The 18,391-nt window shown below is 39.6% G+C and overlaps 1 protein-coding gene across 5 annotated transcripts in view; it reads left to right on the forward strand.

Annotated features, from left to right (window-relative positions):
- Positions 1-18,391, forward strand: part of TSC2 (TSC complex subunit 2) — a 3,048,576-nt gene that overhangs the window by 1,434,260 nt on the left and 1,595,925 nt on the right. For all 5 annotated transcript variants that reach the window (XM_044089186.1, XM_044089187.1, XM_044089190.1 and 2 more), the window contains exon 24: positions 13,939-14,041. In XM_044089186.1, the coding sequence (XP_043945121.1) occupies positions 13,939-14,041 (103 nt within the window). The remainder of the gene's footprint in view (positions 1-13,938; positions 14,042-18,391) is intronic.

Below are 18,391 nucleotides of genomic sequence, written 5' to 3' on the forward strand. Positions count from 1 at the left end.
TTGCTAGAAAAAAGGGCTATCCAAAAAGTCCCCACAGACCAATCAGGATCCGTAAGTTACTCCAGATTCTTTAGTACCAAAGAAGACCGGGGACTGGAGACCAACATTGGACCTCAGCACACTATTTAAGTCAGTAAAGAAGGAGAAATTTGGGATGGTAACACTGCAGTTCATACTTCCCTTTCTGGGAAAGGACAATTGGATGTGGTTGATAGATCTCCAGGATGCGTACGATCACGTCAAAATGAACAGGCGCTCCAGGAAATGTCTACGCTTCCAGCTGGGAAGCAGTCATTACCAAGTCAGAGCCCTGCCTTATGGTCTCACCACACCTCCCAGGGTGTTCAAATGTATGGCAGTGGTCACAGCTCACCTGAAACGTCTAGGATTCCAGGTGTTTCCATACTTAGACGACTGGCTCCTGACTGCCACCACCGAGCATCTACTAATCAGGACAAGGTACACTACACTTCATCTCTGCTCAGAGTTAGGCATTACATTCATTTTTGAAAAATCTTCCTTGTTACCTTCTCAATTTATTAACTTTAATAGGAGCAGATTTAAATTAAAAAATCAGGGTAGCAAAACTGCCTGCAGAAAGAGTCCTAACATTACGCCATCAGGTATCAGCCGTGTTGAGGAAAAAGAAAGTACAAGTCAGGTTTGTGCTCAAGGTTCTGGGTTCAATGGCAGCAGCAATAACCTTGGTTCCCTTGGCCTGTCTACACATGAGAATACTACAATGGCTTCTCTTCACTCAATGGTCCATGCAGGAGTTTCCCATGTCCCACAAAATTGTGATAACCAACACATGCAAAAAAGATCTTCATTGGTGGATCCAGTCTACACAGGTGACATTAGGCAGACCATTTGTTCTTCCCCAACCAGTAGTGACTGTGACCACGGATGCTTCCCAGATTGGAGGGGGGGGGGGGCGGCATTATCTCAGACAAACTGTCCAAGGGACTTGGCAGAATCACGAATACCATCTGCACATCAATGTCCTGGAGATGAGCAGTGCTTATGGCATTGCAGGCATTCCAAAACTCTATTCCTTCGGGGAAAGTTGCAATTCAATCAGACTGTCTGTGGTATGGTACATCAACAAACAGGGTGGAACCAGATCCTACCCCTTATGTCGCAAGGCCCAGAGAGTTTGGCAGTGGGGCAGTGTTTTCTCAATGCTTTCTCATTGCGATGCATATTCTGGGGAATTACAATGTGATAGCGGACAAGATGAGCAGGGCAATCTTAATGCCACACAAGTGATCCCTGAAACGGGAAGTTGCGAACAAAATTTTTCACAAATGGGGTCAGCCATGCTGCAAACTTTTTGCCACGTCTATCAATGTCAAATGCAGCAGCTTTTTTTGCCCTAATCCCCACACCTGGGGAGTCACCCAGGGATGCACTTGTTCACGATTGGCCTTCGGGACTTCTGTTTTTCCACTTTTTCCCCTGATATTGAAGGTAATCCAGAAAGCAAAATTGTTGAGTCGCAAGATAATTCTCATTGCTCCTTACTGGCCTTGTCAGATATGGTTCCTCTTCCTATGGCCTCATCTCCAGGAGGATCCTTGGATCCTGGACCCAGTGCCGGATCTCTTGACTCATCAGTCCGGGTCTCTCCATCCAAACTCTCCAACTCGCAGCTTGGTTACACCACTCCCAGTCTTAGCTGGGCTTCCAGAATTATCCCTAGCAGTGAGACCTATTTTGGTGTCTGCGCACAAAAGCTCTACAAGAAAACTTTATGCGAGTAAGTGGAAGAGATTTTCTTTTTGGACGAACAAAAAAACAGTTGGACCCTCTCGTAGCTCCCATTTCATCCATCCTGGAATTCCTGATCGAAATTTTTAATCAAGGGGCGGCAGCTGCTACTGTTGAGGTTCACCTGGCTACTATTTCTAATTTTCACATAGGCATCAAGGGTTCAAATATGTCTCACAGATTGTGTAAAGCTTTTCTGAGGGGCACATTCCTCCTAAGGCCTCCTATAAAAGAACCTGCATCACCGTGCGATCTAAATTTGGTATTAGCGTCCCTGATATTGCCTCCCTTTGAAACAGCTTCTTCTTGTCCCTTAAAATTCTTGGAAGACTTTTTCTAATATCCATTACTTCAGCTAGAAGAGTTTCTGAATTACAAGCTCTGTCTATTCGTCCTCTTTACTTGGTCTTCCACAAAGAGAGTCTCCCTAAGAACAAATCCCTTCTTCTTACCCAAGGTGTGTTCTGAAGCCAATCTAAATCAATTCATTGAATTACCAGTATTTTTCCCAAATTATGGCAACAAGGCAGAATATAAACTCCATCTGCTGGACATGCATAGTACAAAGGATTTCAGGAAATCTGACCAGCTGTTTGTATCCTTTGTGGAAAACAGAAAAGCAGTTTGTTTCTAAGGTTACATTGTCTAAATGGCTTACAAACACAATCACCTATCCTTATAGTTCTCAACATAAACACCTTCCAAGTAAAATTCGAGGAGACATTGCTAGAGCTGTGTCTACCTCCGTTGCTTTTCAAGCCAGACTACCTTTGGATTCAATTTGTGCTGTAGCCACATGGGTTAACCCTCATACCTTTATTACTCATTGCAGAGTAGATGTGGCCTCCCGGAATAGGGCTTCCTTTGGTTCCACTGTTCTGAAGAGTTTATTCCCTTGAGCCACCCAAGAAAAATTAGGTGCTGGGGATGCTGTCCCAACCAGCAAAATTAAGGCGAGCTGGAACAACATAACATAAAGAAGTTATGTACTCAACATAACATTCCATGTTTGTTGTCCAGTATCTCGCCTTCATTCTTGAGTCCCTCCCTCCCTCCTTCCTGGATGATTTGGAGGGGTCTTTTGGCCCAATATCTTGTTCCCCTTTCTTGTTCTGGGGCCCTTTAAGATTTCTGCCTTTTGTTGTACATATGTGTATATAGTTCAGTATATTTGTGCGTTATTTTATTTCTAAATTACACAAATCTCATGTCAGTCTAGTGTTAGCTTACCAAACGAGAGCTGGGTATCTGCTGCTAGGCTTCATTGGATAGAGTGCAGCCTCGAGCCAGTAAAGAGCTCTCAAGCTTTAGTATAAGGCCGAGTCAAAACTGATGCTCTGTTCCAAACCCAACCAGTAAAATGAAGGCGAGATACTGAACAACAAACATGGAACGTCATGGTGAGTACATAACTTCTTTTTATTGGTACAAAAACTCTAGGGCCTCGGTTATACAGCCTTCAAGGAGTAAGACAATCTAAACAAAACAACATCTTAAATATTACACAAGATAAAAGATACCTGGAAAATTTTATACAATTAACTAATTAAAATAAAAATTTACATTCTGTATTTAATCCAGAAGGAGTTAAAAGTGCCAAACTTTAAAATAAAAAAAAACCTCTTTATAGAAAAGTTTTTTATAGTTGCATTTTCATCATAATCAGTGAACACTTTTTCTAAAATTGTAACCTGTAACCCCATCCATTACTATTGTGGTATAATTTAAAATGTAATGCAATGGCGCTCTCCTATCTGACTTCCGTAATGTCTCTAAGATGTTCCTGCAGCCTTAGCTTAAAGGTTGTATTACTTCCCCATGCATAAAACAAGTTACATGGACATTTCAGTGCATATATAATCCCTTCCATATTACAACTATATTTTTAGTTGATTTAAACACTAACCCATTAATTCTACTAAAAAGACCTCACAACAAATTTACAACTTAAACAGTTAACACAAGGAAAAGTCCCTACACAGTTAGGTTCTCTGGGAATAGAGTTCACTGAAAGAAACTACTGTGCACTAACATGTCTTTTATATTTCTCCCCCGTTTGTAAGAAATAAATGGAATATTTTACATTAAAAAACATCTTTCCATTTTAACAAGAAGCCCCAATAAAATCTAACTACATTTACTAATTGTTCACTAAGTCTACTGTATGTAGTAACCAAATAAACTTTTCTGCGACTAACCTTATGTCTAACTGGGACAGTGTATTTCTGTCATTAGGGCAAATAGCATCAATCATCTCATCCAGTGGCTGGTCTGGCTGACCTGTTTTACTCCAAGGTTTCTCCAACATTTTTATCACAATTGCTGTTGGAGAACATACAGTTCTTTGTACCTGTCTCTGGAGGTCTAAATCATTATTGCATAACCTGTGTAATGCAAGAGTTCACCATGGGGTAAAGCAGACAACAAATGAGGGGTGTGGCAACTATGACTATGGAGATACTGGTCTCCATCAAATTTCCTGTGCACCCCAGTTCTAATCTTACCAATAACAGTACCTTCTAGCTGAACATCTAAAAATGCTGTCTTATTAACATACTGAAATCCATTACAATTTAAACCAAATCTGTTGTTCTGTAAACTTTGCACAAATTCCAAAACCAAGTCATAAACTCCCAATAAATAAAATTCAGATCAATAGATCTATAATACCGCACCACATCATTTTAACAAATTCATGGTTGTATAGATATTCTGAGTCAAGTAACTCCATTAACAAGTTTGCATACACAGGGGCAAAATGTGCACCGATAGCAGTCCCCAGCAGCTGATGGTATATTTCCATATTGAATTCAAAATAATTAACCAAACAAAAATAAACTAATTCTATAATGTAACTTGATAAAGGACTATCCCCTAGATAATATTGAAGAGCCTTTATCCCAAAAGAATGTTCAGTGTTAGTGCACAGACTTTTCACATCAAATGTTACCCAAAACATATCCCGTCCATTTTATATCTGATATTTTATTCAGAAAATCAAGTGTCCCTAATGTAAGAGGGTAATCTTGTAATGAAGGGAGGTAAATGTTTATGGAGAAGCACACCAATATTATGTAAAAAAGTATTTAAATGCAGACACAATAGGGTGTCCAGGAGGGTTAGAACAATTTTTATGAATCTTAGGCAAACAGTAATACAAAGCCATCATGCACCCCTCAGTATTAAACATAGTCTCTATATCATCCTTGGATAAATAACCTAATCTATAACCTTTATTAAATAGTTCCTGAAACTTTACCAAAGCTTTCTTATATACAGCTTAAGTAACCTTGGTGATTTGCCATTATTTGATTTGGTTGTTGGATTTGTTTTTTAAATGGTATTGTGATTGGCTGTGAATTTACTCTTGGTATATTATTCTGGTTTTATGTACTTTCCTGTCCTTTTGTTGAAGCAAAAAAAAACCTGAGTACTCATTCCTGTGACTGTTGAAGGTTTTCCTCTCTGGATATGTTCAGCAAATCAGCTGTCATAGTAAGTGAGAGGGAGGGGAATCTAAGCATTTGAAACTGTCTAGTAGCGAGTTAGCTTGGCAGAGAATCCAAAATGCCACTGAGGCAGTGAGGAATTCGATCTACCGTTACAGGTAAGTAGGACTTGTAGAACTGTACTTTTTTGACACAAGTAATTCCATTCATATTCCATGACAAAACTGTAAATGTCATTTTCCTTGTTTCTTTATCTTCCTTTGTTGTGTAACTGTCCATGTTTACTGTTAATAAATATCTCTTTACTAGCTAGTAGGCACTCACCTTAAGTATTTCTCACAGGTGGCTACTTTTCTTATTTTCAGTATATCTCCTGTTCTCTCTGTATTTTTTTTATTTTTGATCCCACTGCATGTTGTTTCAGAAACTATATACACATTTACATTTAAATAATGTATAATTCTACAATGTGTAAGCTACTGCTCTTATTAAGCATCACCCACTATAGGCTGTACCTTACATGCCTTTAAGGTTTTACAGGTACACTTGGATGTCTGAGTGTATTCTTTTACTTCCACTTCATTTCCCCCATCCCCCAGTTCAGAACTCTGTTGACCTATCCACCCTATATTTTTACAAAACATTATCAGACTCTTATTACAGTCTTTAGTTTATACTTCCTGTCAGACTTAACATCATTTGGCAATGGATTTAATCATTTCTGATGTTCTTCTATTTATATGTTGCAGTATTCATAACATGAGGGAGTCCACCGCCGTCTGACTGGTACACGAAAGTCTAACACTACTGTAGGGTGCGTGTGACATCGTACATAGTACAGATCCTATGTTGGTCATAAATTCATGCCTGCTGTAAAGTGGACGTCTGCACATACCAATCCTCAGAACATCTCTGCCGCCAGTCAGATCGTCTTCTCCGGTTGTCGCTCGTCAGACAACTTGCAGTTTCTGATCAGATAAGTGCCCCGTTGGGGTTTTCTCTTCATTACCCTTTGCTACTGTGTGCTTTTTGTGTTACGTGTCAGCTAGGAAGGGAAAGTGTCGGTGTGGAAGGTAGATTCCATATAAAGACTCCCATAACCTTTGCTGCTTTTGGGTAGGCCCTTACCATGACCATATTACTTGCTCTATTTTTAAAGCCCTTGTGTAGCTGGTTAGCTTCCTTAAGTTTATATCTTGAAAGCCAACGTCTCAAACGCATCATGCATAATATGGAAGGTACATTGAGCCCTTCAGGCGAGCCGCTAACCAAGAAGGTTAAGAAATGTAGGCCTGATTTACCTGCTGCAGCTGCGCTTATGGACATCTCTCCCGAGGCCGGTGTTTGCCCAGCGACTGTTCTGGAGTCGGTAGGCACTCCTTCAGGTACCAGTGTGGAGGCCATCAAGGACCTTACCTGCACATCCTCAGGGGATACACAGACATCCATTCTGGACTTGTTGGGCGAACCTTGGCTCATTGTGACTGAAGGACTGGTGGCATTCCACAGGTAATCGTTTGAGAGGATGTCCTCATCAATATCGTAGAGTGTAGGATGACATCGGGGCCTTCCACTTTCAACCATATGGATGTTCGTCAGAAGAAGTAACTTAAGATGAAACATGCTTCTTTTGCCCCCCAGAAACAACTAGCATATTGGCAGGCTTTTTCCCAAGGGTTGTTCAGTGCCATTATGGCCCTGAGACCGTCTTCAGCCCTCTCTCTTCCTTCACTCCCACTACACCACACAAGGATTTCTGAGGAGATTTCTTCAGATGAAGAGGACTATTCTGGTGATGAATCTCCGGCTTATTCAGCCCATATTTCTTCTCTGGGATGTGCTTCACCTGAAAAAGAATCAAATGGGACAGATTTCCTTGGAAAGGATATCTCCTTTTGGGGAAACCATTGTTAAAATGAGAGAATTTTTCAAATGGGATTGTACTCTGGTGTCAGAAATCCAAAAAAAGGTATTATGAACTGCTGCAGATGGACTCACCTTCCCAGTCTGCTATTCCTCCAGTCCTGCCAGCTTTCCTGGATGCTTTTTCCTGCAGCCTCCAAGTGCCCTGATTCTCAACCTCCTGCTCCTAAAAGGCCAGAAAGGTTTTATAAAGTACCTGAGGATGAAAAATTTCTGTTTAAATGCCCCTCTGCAGACCCTGCAACAGTCTCAGTATTTGCTAATAAGGCCTCTAAGATGCTGCCTTCCACTTCTATGCTCCCCTGTGACATGGAGAACAAAGTTATGGAGAGACTAGGGAAGAAAGTTTACACATCAGCCACCTTGGCATTCAGAGCCTTAAATTACTAGACTGACATGGCCAAATACTTCTTGGTCCTCCTCTCAGATGATGGTAAAATTCTGTCAGAGTTTCCCGACTCTCTGACTAAGCCTCAGCTCTCTTCCATCCTTAACTCATCTGCTCAGGTTACATTCCATAAAATGTAGTTTTGATGCTGTAGAGGCATCAGCTAGGGCGGCAGCATCTGGTTCTGTCCTCCGGAGATATTCCTGGCTCTGACTTCCAACCTTTGCCTGATGACATCAAGGCAAAACTCATGGATGCCCCCTCAGACAGTAAGGCCTTGTTTGCTATTTCTGATGAAGAACTCTGTCAATCCTTACAGGAAAAGGGCAAAGAACTGCAAGCTGTGAAGCACATTTTTGTCTCCCCAGTACCTAGGTATCAGAAGAACTACAATGCCAAGACACCCTTTGTTAGGAAGCCTTTCAGGCCCCAGTCTTTTAATGGCAAGAGAGAGTCTAGAAAGCAATTTCCCTCAAAATCTGCCTCCTCAACTGCTACATCTCAGAAACAGCCCTTTCAGGTGAAGCCAGATAGTCTGTGACTACCTGGTAAACAAAAAATAGCTGTTGAAGGCACAAACCCCAAACGATGCTCTGTTGTTTAAGAACATCTTTATTAAGCGCTTTTCGTCCAGATAGTGCTTGAACTTCAGATGCATTCTAACTCAAAAGCCACTCTCTAAAATAGTTAATGGCTGTGTCATGTGATCATACTGTGCAAATGTGCTTCCCCTTTAAAGTGATACACATAATAAAAAATGCATTCAGGTACTAAATTTCTTCTAAAAAGTTTGACATTATCAAATTTCTTCATTCCTACTATATACAATACACTTGGTTTCATCACAAATACTTGAAACACATACTATACTACAAGTATAAAATATAGAATTTATCTTTCCAGACTTTTACGTTTAAGAACACTTAAAATCGAACATATGTCGTTAATTCCATGGTAATGGCATGCATCCAACCAGAGTTGCCAAAATAATTCAAGCTTTTCTAGATTCAGTGTGTACCCCCCCCCCCCCCAGTGTCAGCTGTCACTTAATACATTTAAACTGGTGGTTTTCATTTTCTATATTGTGTCTAGCTAAGGCGTTCTCCTGTTTGTCGATTAATGCTATACACATGTTCGTATATTCTGTCCTTTAGCCTCCTATCGTTTTTTTTTTCAATGTAAAAATGGAGGACAGCTTTGGCAGGTAGCTAGGTACACCACCATTCTTGATGTGCAGTTGAATTTCTTTCCTAGGTAGTACTGTCTGTCCCTTATTTTAAATGTTGTGTCTGTCTCCACATATTTGCACTAGTTGCACATATTACGCTTGGACATCCCTGATTGTTTAACCTGTTGCGAACAACCTTTACTTAATATGTCTTTAATGTTCCTACCCCCTTCTAAAAACAACCTGGGGGGACTTCCTTAAATTTATTTACCAAAGATGTATCATTTTTAATTACATTCCAGTTTTTACATATAATGCTTCTTATATACGTCATGTCTACACTATATGTTGTAATAAATCTGTATCTTACAAGGGATGCTCCAGTGGTTTCTTCTACACCTCCATTTTCTTCCAAGATTGCCAATTCTAAGTTGTTTCTAAACACTAAAATAGGTGTAAATGCGCCATTAGATCTTTTTAGTTTTACTACTTCTCTTAGTTGGCTAATCATCTGGTCAGGATACCCTCGTTTAAGAAACCTGTCCCTGAGCTTGTAACACTTATTAGACAACCAGGGATGTCCAAGTGTAACATGTGCAACTATTGCAAATATGTGGAGACAGGCACAGGTCCTGTCTTTTTAACAGGTAGTTATGGAAGTGCCAGTGTCTTATATTTACTACTTTGTCATGCATTTTTATCTTAGTAATTATTGGTGCATGATCTGAAATAGTAATTACATGTGTAAAAAAGTTCTCAAGTAAATGGACATGTTCCTAAGAAATATTTCTATCAAATCTAGTCCAGTTATTGTACATTTGGGATTAGTATGTAAATTCTGTCAGAGTTCCTGTCACTGAATTAGTCTTTCATGCTGAATATTTGTATAAATTTCTTTAGAAGTGTGCCTTCTTTTGTTATATTTTCCCTTCTAAGCCCCCTATAGATGCAATCTCATTGTTGCGAATCAAATTCCAGTCCCCGCCTATAAGTAATATTCCCTACTGAAAGCTGATTATTTCTCCCCAAAAATTTGAAAGCTTCAAAATAGCAGTTTTAGGTAGAATATAAGTAGATACCAGTGTAATCCTCATCCCTTGCCAGTAGCCCCTTACTACTACAAATCTGCTATGATTAGCTTGTTTTCCCCCTTTTTTATCACTACAGGAGCTACTCTGGCAATTAATACACATACTTCTCTTTTCCTTTGTCCCTGATATTCTGTAGAATTTCCATTCTGAAATCCTTTATTAAATTCACATGCTCAATTCTTTCCAAATGTGTCTCCTGTAACAGTGCTATTTGCACTTGCATTTCTTAATATAATTATTTATTCCTTTTTTCTGTACATGTGAGACCATTAACATTCCAAGATAATATAGAGAAAGTTGCCATTATGGTGAAAAGTCACTAGGCAGCTATTACATATGGCAGCTTTTTAAATGTCTAATTCCAGCTGTTTTGAAACATGTACTCATTAATGTTTGACAGGTTAATCCTTTATATGTTTTTTCTTGTCAACATTGGAATCTGTCCCATTTTACAAGACTTTTTGTTCTAATAAAAATCTTCAAGCAAGAAACAAAACAAGCCAAGAATACCCCTATAACCTGTTACTCTTACTTGCACATCTTGTATACAAGACTGTTTCTGTAGGTTTCTCCACTTCATCTTGGCAGGTCAAAGGTACCAGTTCAATACCTTACCTTTTAGTTTGCCACTTGTATCTTCAGAAAGTGCTTGTTTGCTGGCCACTGCTCTCTGTGGCTGGAAGATTTGTATGTTTCCTTATGTAGGCAATTGGCTGTTTTAAGCCCTTTATCCAGAGCGCTTGCTAGGTCACAGTGCAAAACTCTACAAATTTTTTGACCTGTTGAGGAGGATGGTGAATCTTAAGGAGTCTTCATTCATCCCATCTCGCATTTTTCTTAGAAATTATTCGGTTTGTATCTGTTGAGATGCATTTTCTTCTCTGAGACAATGGCAGACCTGACAGAAACCTTGCACTTTATCTGCTCCATCTTAGTTTGGACATGAGTGCTTAATGTCTGCACTTCCAGCAGTTCAGTTTGCCAAGCTCAATGTCAAGGGGTTTTGGTGATCCCTACCATCTTTTTGAGATCAGTATATAGACAGCCTTGAAGGTCAGATTCTTCTAAGATGTTGCAGAAGTGGATGTACTGAATAGAAATGCCCATCCTTTCCTAGGATATCCACTTTGTTACTCCCAGTTATTGCTGTTGATGTTCACATCAGACACCTCTTGGCTGGGTGGAGAGTACACTTCAGCTCCTGGGTGATGTGGGAGATATGATCTAATCAGGAAGTGAATCTCCAAGTCGGTATTCTAGATGTGAAGACAATTTGTTTTGATCCCCATTCCCTCTAGGACTTCTTTATCCCCCTTCCATGGACTTTCCCAGTGGCTTAGTTGCTGACACCTAGTCGGTCCATTTGTTCCATGAGCATGTAAGCTGGGCAAAGAGCCTTATGCTCCATTTATCATGATTCTTGCAGCTCTGTATTGGATTATCAGATTTGATTTCCCTTTCTTCAGCTGCTGGCTGAGCTGTGACCTGTCTGTTTCCTGAACTGTAGGATATCCTTATTCAAGACGTAGGCTGCAGTGCTGATCCAAGCCTGCTAGTGCTGAACATGCTTTTCTGGCTGTTGAGATCAGGGTAATTGACAGGTATGGGATAATATACAAAGTTTGACCATGCATTATAGCGAAAGAGGTTTGAGTTGCAGATGGTGAAGAAGATGGGATTAATCCCTTCTCCTGTCCATTTTTGGAGTTTTGGACTTCTTGCTCTCTAGTTGTGGTTTACATTATTGGACCACTAAGGTTCAGCTATCTCATATTTCAGTATTTCATGATCCTCTGGGTGACAAGTCTTGTAGTTAACTTGAATGACTAGAAAACCTTTTTGAGAGGTTTTGCCACATCTTCTGACCTATTTTTAATGTTCTTAACCCCCCCACACAATTTCAGTTTCATCACTAAATGTCTGACATTGCTGCCTTGCAAACCACTGTCTTTCACTGATGTGCATTTTTTTTTTTTAATATTTGAAGACAATGTCTGATGGCCATTACCTAAGCTAGGATAATTTGTTGTAGGCTGTTTGGGCTGAAGAACCCTTCACTGTCCTCATAAGAATCTAATCAATTTGCACAGAAACTATTGATTTTTTTTAGAGTTCTTGTGGCACATTAGGGCTTCTAACTCCAGATCAGAAGACTGTGCATTCAAGTAACTCAGGGTCATCTTTTGTCTGGAAATGGTTTAAGGCTATGAGCTGTTAACGACTTGCCTCATGTAGTCTAGGGTTTGAGTCCATCAGCTTTCATTTACCCGTCATGCAGCTTTGAGCTACTCATTTAACCAGACAGTGCTCTGAGGCATTAGGGAATTTGGGCTAGTGTCTTCAGTTGTCTTAAAAGCATACTTAGTAGCTAGCTGTCAACCTATAAGATGATCTCGTATTTTTTGGACTAGTTCATTCATCTGCCTGTATTTCCTAGAAAAGGCTAATCCCAGGAGAGACCCTTCTCAGAAAGTTGGATGCTGAAAGATTACTTGGGCACTAATGGTGTAGGTCAGCTGTGATTAAGACGACCAAGCAGTTATTTGTTACTTTTGTGAATGACGGGCATAGTGGGTAGATCTCAAAGTAGCCCTTATATGCTTGCCTTCACAACTGTGTTTGTTTGTTTGCTTTGCATTTGTTTACCAGAAAACGCCCTAGTGGACACCATCCCTTTTCAGTGGAGGCCCAGGGAGAAAAGCTCCATTTAAGAGAGTTCTACAGTAAAACATGAAAACTGTTCATATGTGATCAGTAATGGTTAACCAAAGAATGTATAACAAAGGAGCAAACTATTAATAAGTAACACTTCCACTGCATGCTGTATAAGAAGCAGCGCAGTTTTAAATAGATATTTTAAAATGTGCATATTTCACACTACAGTGACTGTTACAAAAATGAGTCATTTCCTTTTGCATAGGAGAGTAATGCAGTAAGATATGAAAATGCTTCACACTTAATTCCACTTGAGGTGTTGCTAGAGTCACATGGTTGTTACTGCAGGATATTTGTGTTGGTTGGTAGTTTGCAAGTTCCCTAAATATTATAGCCTGGATGTCATATCTGAGGTGCAGTCAGGATTTGGTAGGGTAGTCCCAAAGTAATTGCTTACCTAGGGAATCCTAATAGTGTCCTGGTGCAATACAAAGATAGCTACTCCGTATGCATTCAGTATGTCTTGGATTGCCTCCTGAGCTGCCATGATGTAAAGAGATAGTTGCATACATTATTGCAGCTCCAGACTGGACTCTTCCACCTTCTGTCCCAGTGGTACATCTCCAGTGATCTCAGGGTCATAGTCTTCTGCTTCCTGACTGTTTCCATTTTTTGGGTCATGAAACAACTGGGGAAAAGAGGGCATACATTTCTTTTAGTGATAAACTTTCATTGATGCACCAGAGTCCAGATGATGAAAATGAATGTCATTCCAGATGATGCCTGCTTTGAAATCTGAAGCCTGACCGCAGTACCTAGTAGGTAGATAAATCATTCTGTAGATTTCTGACCGAATATCCTTAGATGATACATGGTTATAAAATATGTAGCAGACTTAATTGCTTGCTTGTTTCTGTTTAGATTATTTGTATACAATTTAAGAAGTCATACAAATGCTGTGTTAACTACAGGAGACAGACCTGTTTCTTTTCAAGTCTGTAGTTAGCTCCTGTTGATTTTAAGTTGGAGTACAACAAATAGTACTTGTGTAGAAAAAGAGCAAAGAACATTACATTATACAGGTAAGCAGGGAATAGTTTTGCAGAGCTGTCTGAGAAACGTGAGTTATGCGAGATTATTTTTGAGCTGTATTTGAAGTGTCATAGTGTATTTGTGAGGACTTGTTAATAAGAGGAAAACTGAGAAAAACTTTGACTGCACTTACAACACTGAGCATGGCAGTCTATAGGAAAATATGGTGTTGCAAACTCATGAATGGTTGGCTGAAAGACAAGTACTGGGGATTTGTTGGGAATAAAGCAAGGGTGGCAATATTTTTCTGACTGACTAGTATAGTGATAGGGTGATAAAAGTCTTAAATTCTGTACTGACTCAGTGAACAGTTAATCCCTTTATCATTTGCTGATTGTTTTAGTTTTTAAGTAGAGTTTGATAAAGGCTTGACTAACGCCTTACTTTTTCTCCATGTTTAAGGTTTAATCAATATATTGTTTCATTGGCCCACCATGTGATTGCGATGTGGTTCATAAGGTGTCGTCTGCCCTTTCGGAAAGACTTTGTGCAGTACATCACTAAGGTATATGCCATAAAACATTAGCATTATTTTATTTTTCATAGTGCTTTCCTGTAGTGTGTCAAAAATGAGCCTTTGTCACCTGTGGAGCTGTGCTAGAAGTAATAGAATGCAAAGGAAATTAAACTGTATTGAAGTTAATAGGTTTATTTTTCTGAATGGATCAAATGGCCTTTGACATGGATCACCAATGCCTGCTTGTGTGCACATTTTGAGGACCTCTGTATTGAGATGAACAAAATGCAGTTTGTTTTTTTGGGGGAAACCTGTAGTTGTGACTTTAAATAATGCATCACCTGTCATGAAATTGTATGTACTGGCAAATAGTAATCCTATGCCAGCAAGTGTTTTGCAGTACTTGGCCTAATGCAAGTTGTTAGGAATAATTATTTCCTGCTTTGTCTGCTAATTCCGTAACCCCTCCCAGTCTGTTTTGTACCCCAAGAGGGACATGGTGCGCACCTGGAAGTGTGAGTAGCATAGCAGTTACAGTGGGCCATTGGTTTGGCAGGTTCCATGATGTTTCTTTTATGTTTTGCTTCATTTAATATTAAGGAGTGTATTGCATCTGTAACCTGAGGTCAGAATCAAACCCTGTACCTCATTTTTATGAAGTGAAGACCTTAACCATTACAGCAAACTCACTGCCCCTGTGCTGTGTAGCACACAGTCAAGAAGTCTCTTTTTTTCTAAATATTCATATGGTAGATGGAAGCTCACTATATCCATTTAGCATCTGAAGATTTTAAGTGTTTTATTAGTGCCATTTTCAGATAATTCAGTGTATGTGTACCAAAATGATCAGGATTTATTTCCAAATTCAGTTAACTCTATGTATTTTTAATATTCTGTTTTCCCTTGTGAGTGTAGAACCCTGTCCCATAAAATGGTTTATGCTGTCCAGCCTCTGAGGCTTTTTTTGTTTATGGCATTGAGCTGTTTACTAAAGCTGCTGTTCCATGTGGATATATATATATATATATTTTTTTTTTTGCTCGTGTTATCTAGTCAGGTGCTTTTTATTTTATTTTATACTGCTAATATGTTTCTTTTTTTTTTTTTTTTTTGTTAAGCTGGAAATGTAGCTTTTCTCCTTTTCATTAAAGTTGCTTTTATCAGACAAGATTGTTGTTCATCAACACGTATGGGTTCAGTTAATTTCCTTTATGGATGATGCTAGTTCAGATTTCCCTTAAAAGATGGAAAAAAATGCCTGTTTTCCTTTTGGTCTTCATGCCTCTGATATAAACATGTAATGTATGTACTTTTTTCCCTCTTGGTACATTAATGGTTGTGGAAGTACAGATTATTTTTTCTGTACATGTTATTGCTTAACATAACTTCATATAATGCAGAATTTTAGTATTGCTTATATTTGTTTTGTGCATTACCTTATAAACAATCATGACTTAATTTGTGTGCTCAGTAGTATGGTAATCTTGTATAGACTGAAAATGGGAGAATCTTCACTATTACACTCTTGTAACCAGCAGTGTGTGTTGACTGTTGTTGCTAGGCTTTTTATTGAAGACTTCATTCTTTCTCCTCTTCTTATTGGCATTGCTGAAACAAAAAAAAAAATCAAACGGGAAGTGAACCCCACCCATTGCATGTTTTTTTGGACGTGGAGCTTGTGTTTGAATCCCATGCTTTCCCACGATGTTTTCAAATGATTTTGATATATTTTGTTACATGTTTTTAGTGCATTGTGTTACATTTTTTATGCATTTTCCTCTCTGTACCTGCTGACCAATTGATAGGTTCATAGGTTGGTACTGGGCTATGAACCTATCGGCTCTAGGGCCTATACAAGCGTAGCCATAACAATTCCCTGGCTATTTCTTCCCACACTATTTACCTCCCCTTACATTTACCTTTTACTGTGATGATAGACCTAGAAATACTGCATTAAGTTCAGCTAGTGTTGTACTGAGTTACCCTGGAGTCATTTTTAATGACTGTCCTGTAACCAGCACTGCAACTTCTGTGCTAGTTAGAATATGTTCCTGTGGCAGTCCCTCTGTTCTTCCTTGCACTAGCGGTCTGACATCTTCAGGTACAGTAGGGCAAGGAGGGCTATCAAGATAAATGAAATCATATAACTAGATTCTTTATCTCCCAAAATTCAGTAGAATTCATGCTGTACTGAATCCAAGGCACAGGAGTAACATTGTTGCACACTTTTACCTTCAGTATTAATTGTGTTTCATAGCTTATTATATCTGTCTCTGCAATGCACAGTGCAATACCCTCTTTGCTTTTCCTGTAGAATTTAATGAGACTCTGTAGGGGGTCACCTACTCCAGTGGTGGTTGTGCCAAGGGCACATTGCCCCCCTCATTCATATAATTTACTCGTTTCAGCGTATTGCAAATCTGATGTTGTTCTAATGTTTCAGAATCCCTGACTTTATCTCTCTTCTGTGTTTTGTTCTGTTTCACTTTTAATTTGTTTGCATAGAACTGTGGGCACACTCTTTTTTTTCCCAATGACCCCTCTTAATTTTATTTTTTTTTTTGCAATGGAAACAAAGTAACACAGAATGAGTTTAAAGGCTGTCCACTTCCAGCCAGTTTGAGTCCTACTGCACTGCTGTGGTTGACCATGTCATTGTCTGGCAGTACCCACCTTTCTTCCACGATTAGTGAAAGCAAAATTTTTCGTTGTTTGAGCTTGAGCTCTAGCAGATTAAGTAATGCATTTGTCTGAGATTGGTACAGCTCTACCTGCTTTTAATAAAGTTTGGAGAACCAATATCTTACCTTGCCATTGATGCCAACAGAATGATCTCTTAGATGTTTTACATAAAACATTTAACATAGTGTTCATAATTCATTTAATGATCCATATCAACTAGTGTTCATAATTCATTTAATGATCCATATCAGCCTTTGAGCTATATCCAAAAACCAGTTCAGAACATTATCATTCCCTGGCACCATTGACAATAAATGTATCGAGGTTGCATGCTTTACAAGTCAGGGTTGCCAGAAGTTGCATATTCAATAAAAACACAGAGACCTCGGATGGATTAAATGGCCGCAGCCACGTGTTTATTGCCATTTACTGCCAATGTCCTTTCTCAAATAGAAGCCGATTATTATGAGATGTGCGCAAGGCAGGAATATCAGGGAGGCCATTTTTATTTATTTCATAGCATTCCCATAAACCTACAGGACAACAGACAGCATGTCGATATCCGGCCCTTCTGATTCAACATACCCACATCATAACAGCTTTTTCCTTTCACAATTCATCACAATTCCTCTGGGCTTTGCAATCTGCCAAGGAGCCATTGCGGGGCTGGTAAGTCCCCTGGCAACAATCCCTTGTGGCTATCTGGCCTGTGGAAGGTCCATCTGAAGGGTCCTGTGACCCCCCCCCCCACTTACCTTGGCCTCCCTTACCTTTCCTGTCTTCCGCCACAGAAGAGAGGAATATTATTCCCTTCCGCCAGCACATCTCAACTTATCCTAAGTGAATGCCCTTCAAAGCTAAATCAGCTTGCAATTCCTTATAAAAAATCCCCAAACCTTCTTCAGATAAATGAAGCCCATCCTTATACCTGTCTGGCCACAAGACCCAAATGCCAGGGTAAGGAATGTACAACCCGTTAATGTCCCTTAACACCTTATCCATAGAATTATTAATTCTCCTTCTCTCCACAGCTTCAATGGACCTAGCCCCCCTCTATTTCTTTCTCTGTACCACTTCTGACCAGCAGATAATAGCTTGTGGCCAACATTCATGCATGCAGTATACCTCTTGTACCATCAAACCAGTTAGATCTTTTATTAGATGTTGACAAATATGATTACCCCCTAGGTGCAATAAAATGGCAGTAGGAGATTTATCGCTTTTTGCAGCTTGCTGTAGTAGTGCCCTAATATGGTGCCACCACTTTCCTGAAACCCCAAACCAAACTGCTTTGCAAGAGGCTCGTTTTCCTCTTTGGAAGGAGAAGCCCCGCCTGCCCTGGACAAAGCAATGGAGTCTCCGAATGAAAGAATGACCCACTATCCAGATGCATTTCCGATCCAAAGATGTGAGAGCTGAAATACAAAGGACAAGAGTTAAAGCCATTTATACTTTACATAGCCTTTATAAGCATTGTACTTCCACCTGCCCATCCTCATAATGTCGTTCTGTGAAGCTCCCATTGCATGTGCATATGAGGCTGCACCTATTCAAAAGGAATGTAATCTATAGTTATCTGAGTCTAGGCCACTCATCTTGATTGCCTCCTTTAAAACTGCTCTCACCTGATAGGGTGTCAAAGGTTCACCTTGTTGATGACACAAGAATGGACCATCTGACCTACCCCTATAATTGTGGTACTCTAGTAGCACTTTA

The sequence above is a fragment of the Protopterus annectens genome, chromosome 12.part0 (assembly GCF_019279795.1).
Source record: "Protopterus annectens isolate FY-2018-M chromosome 12.part0, PAN1.0, whole genome shotgun sequence".
In the NCBI taxonomy this organism is placed as follows: Eukaryota; Metazoa; Chordata; order Ceratodontiformes; family Protopteridae; genus Protopterus; species Protopterus annectens.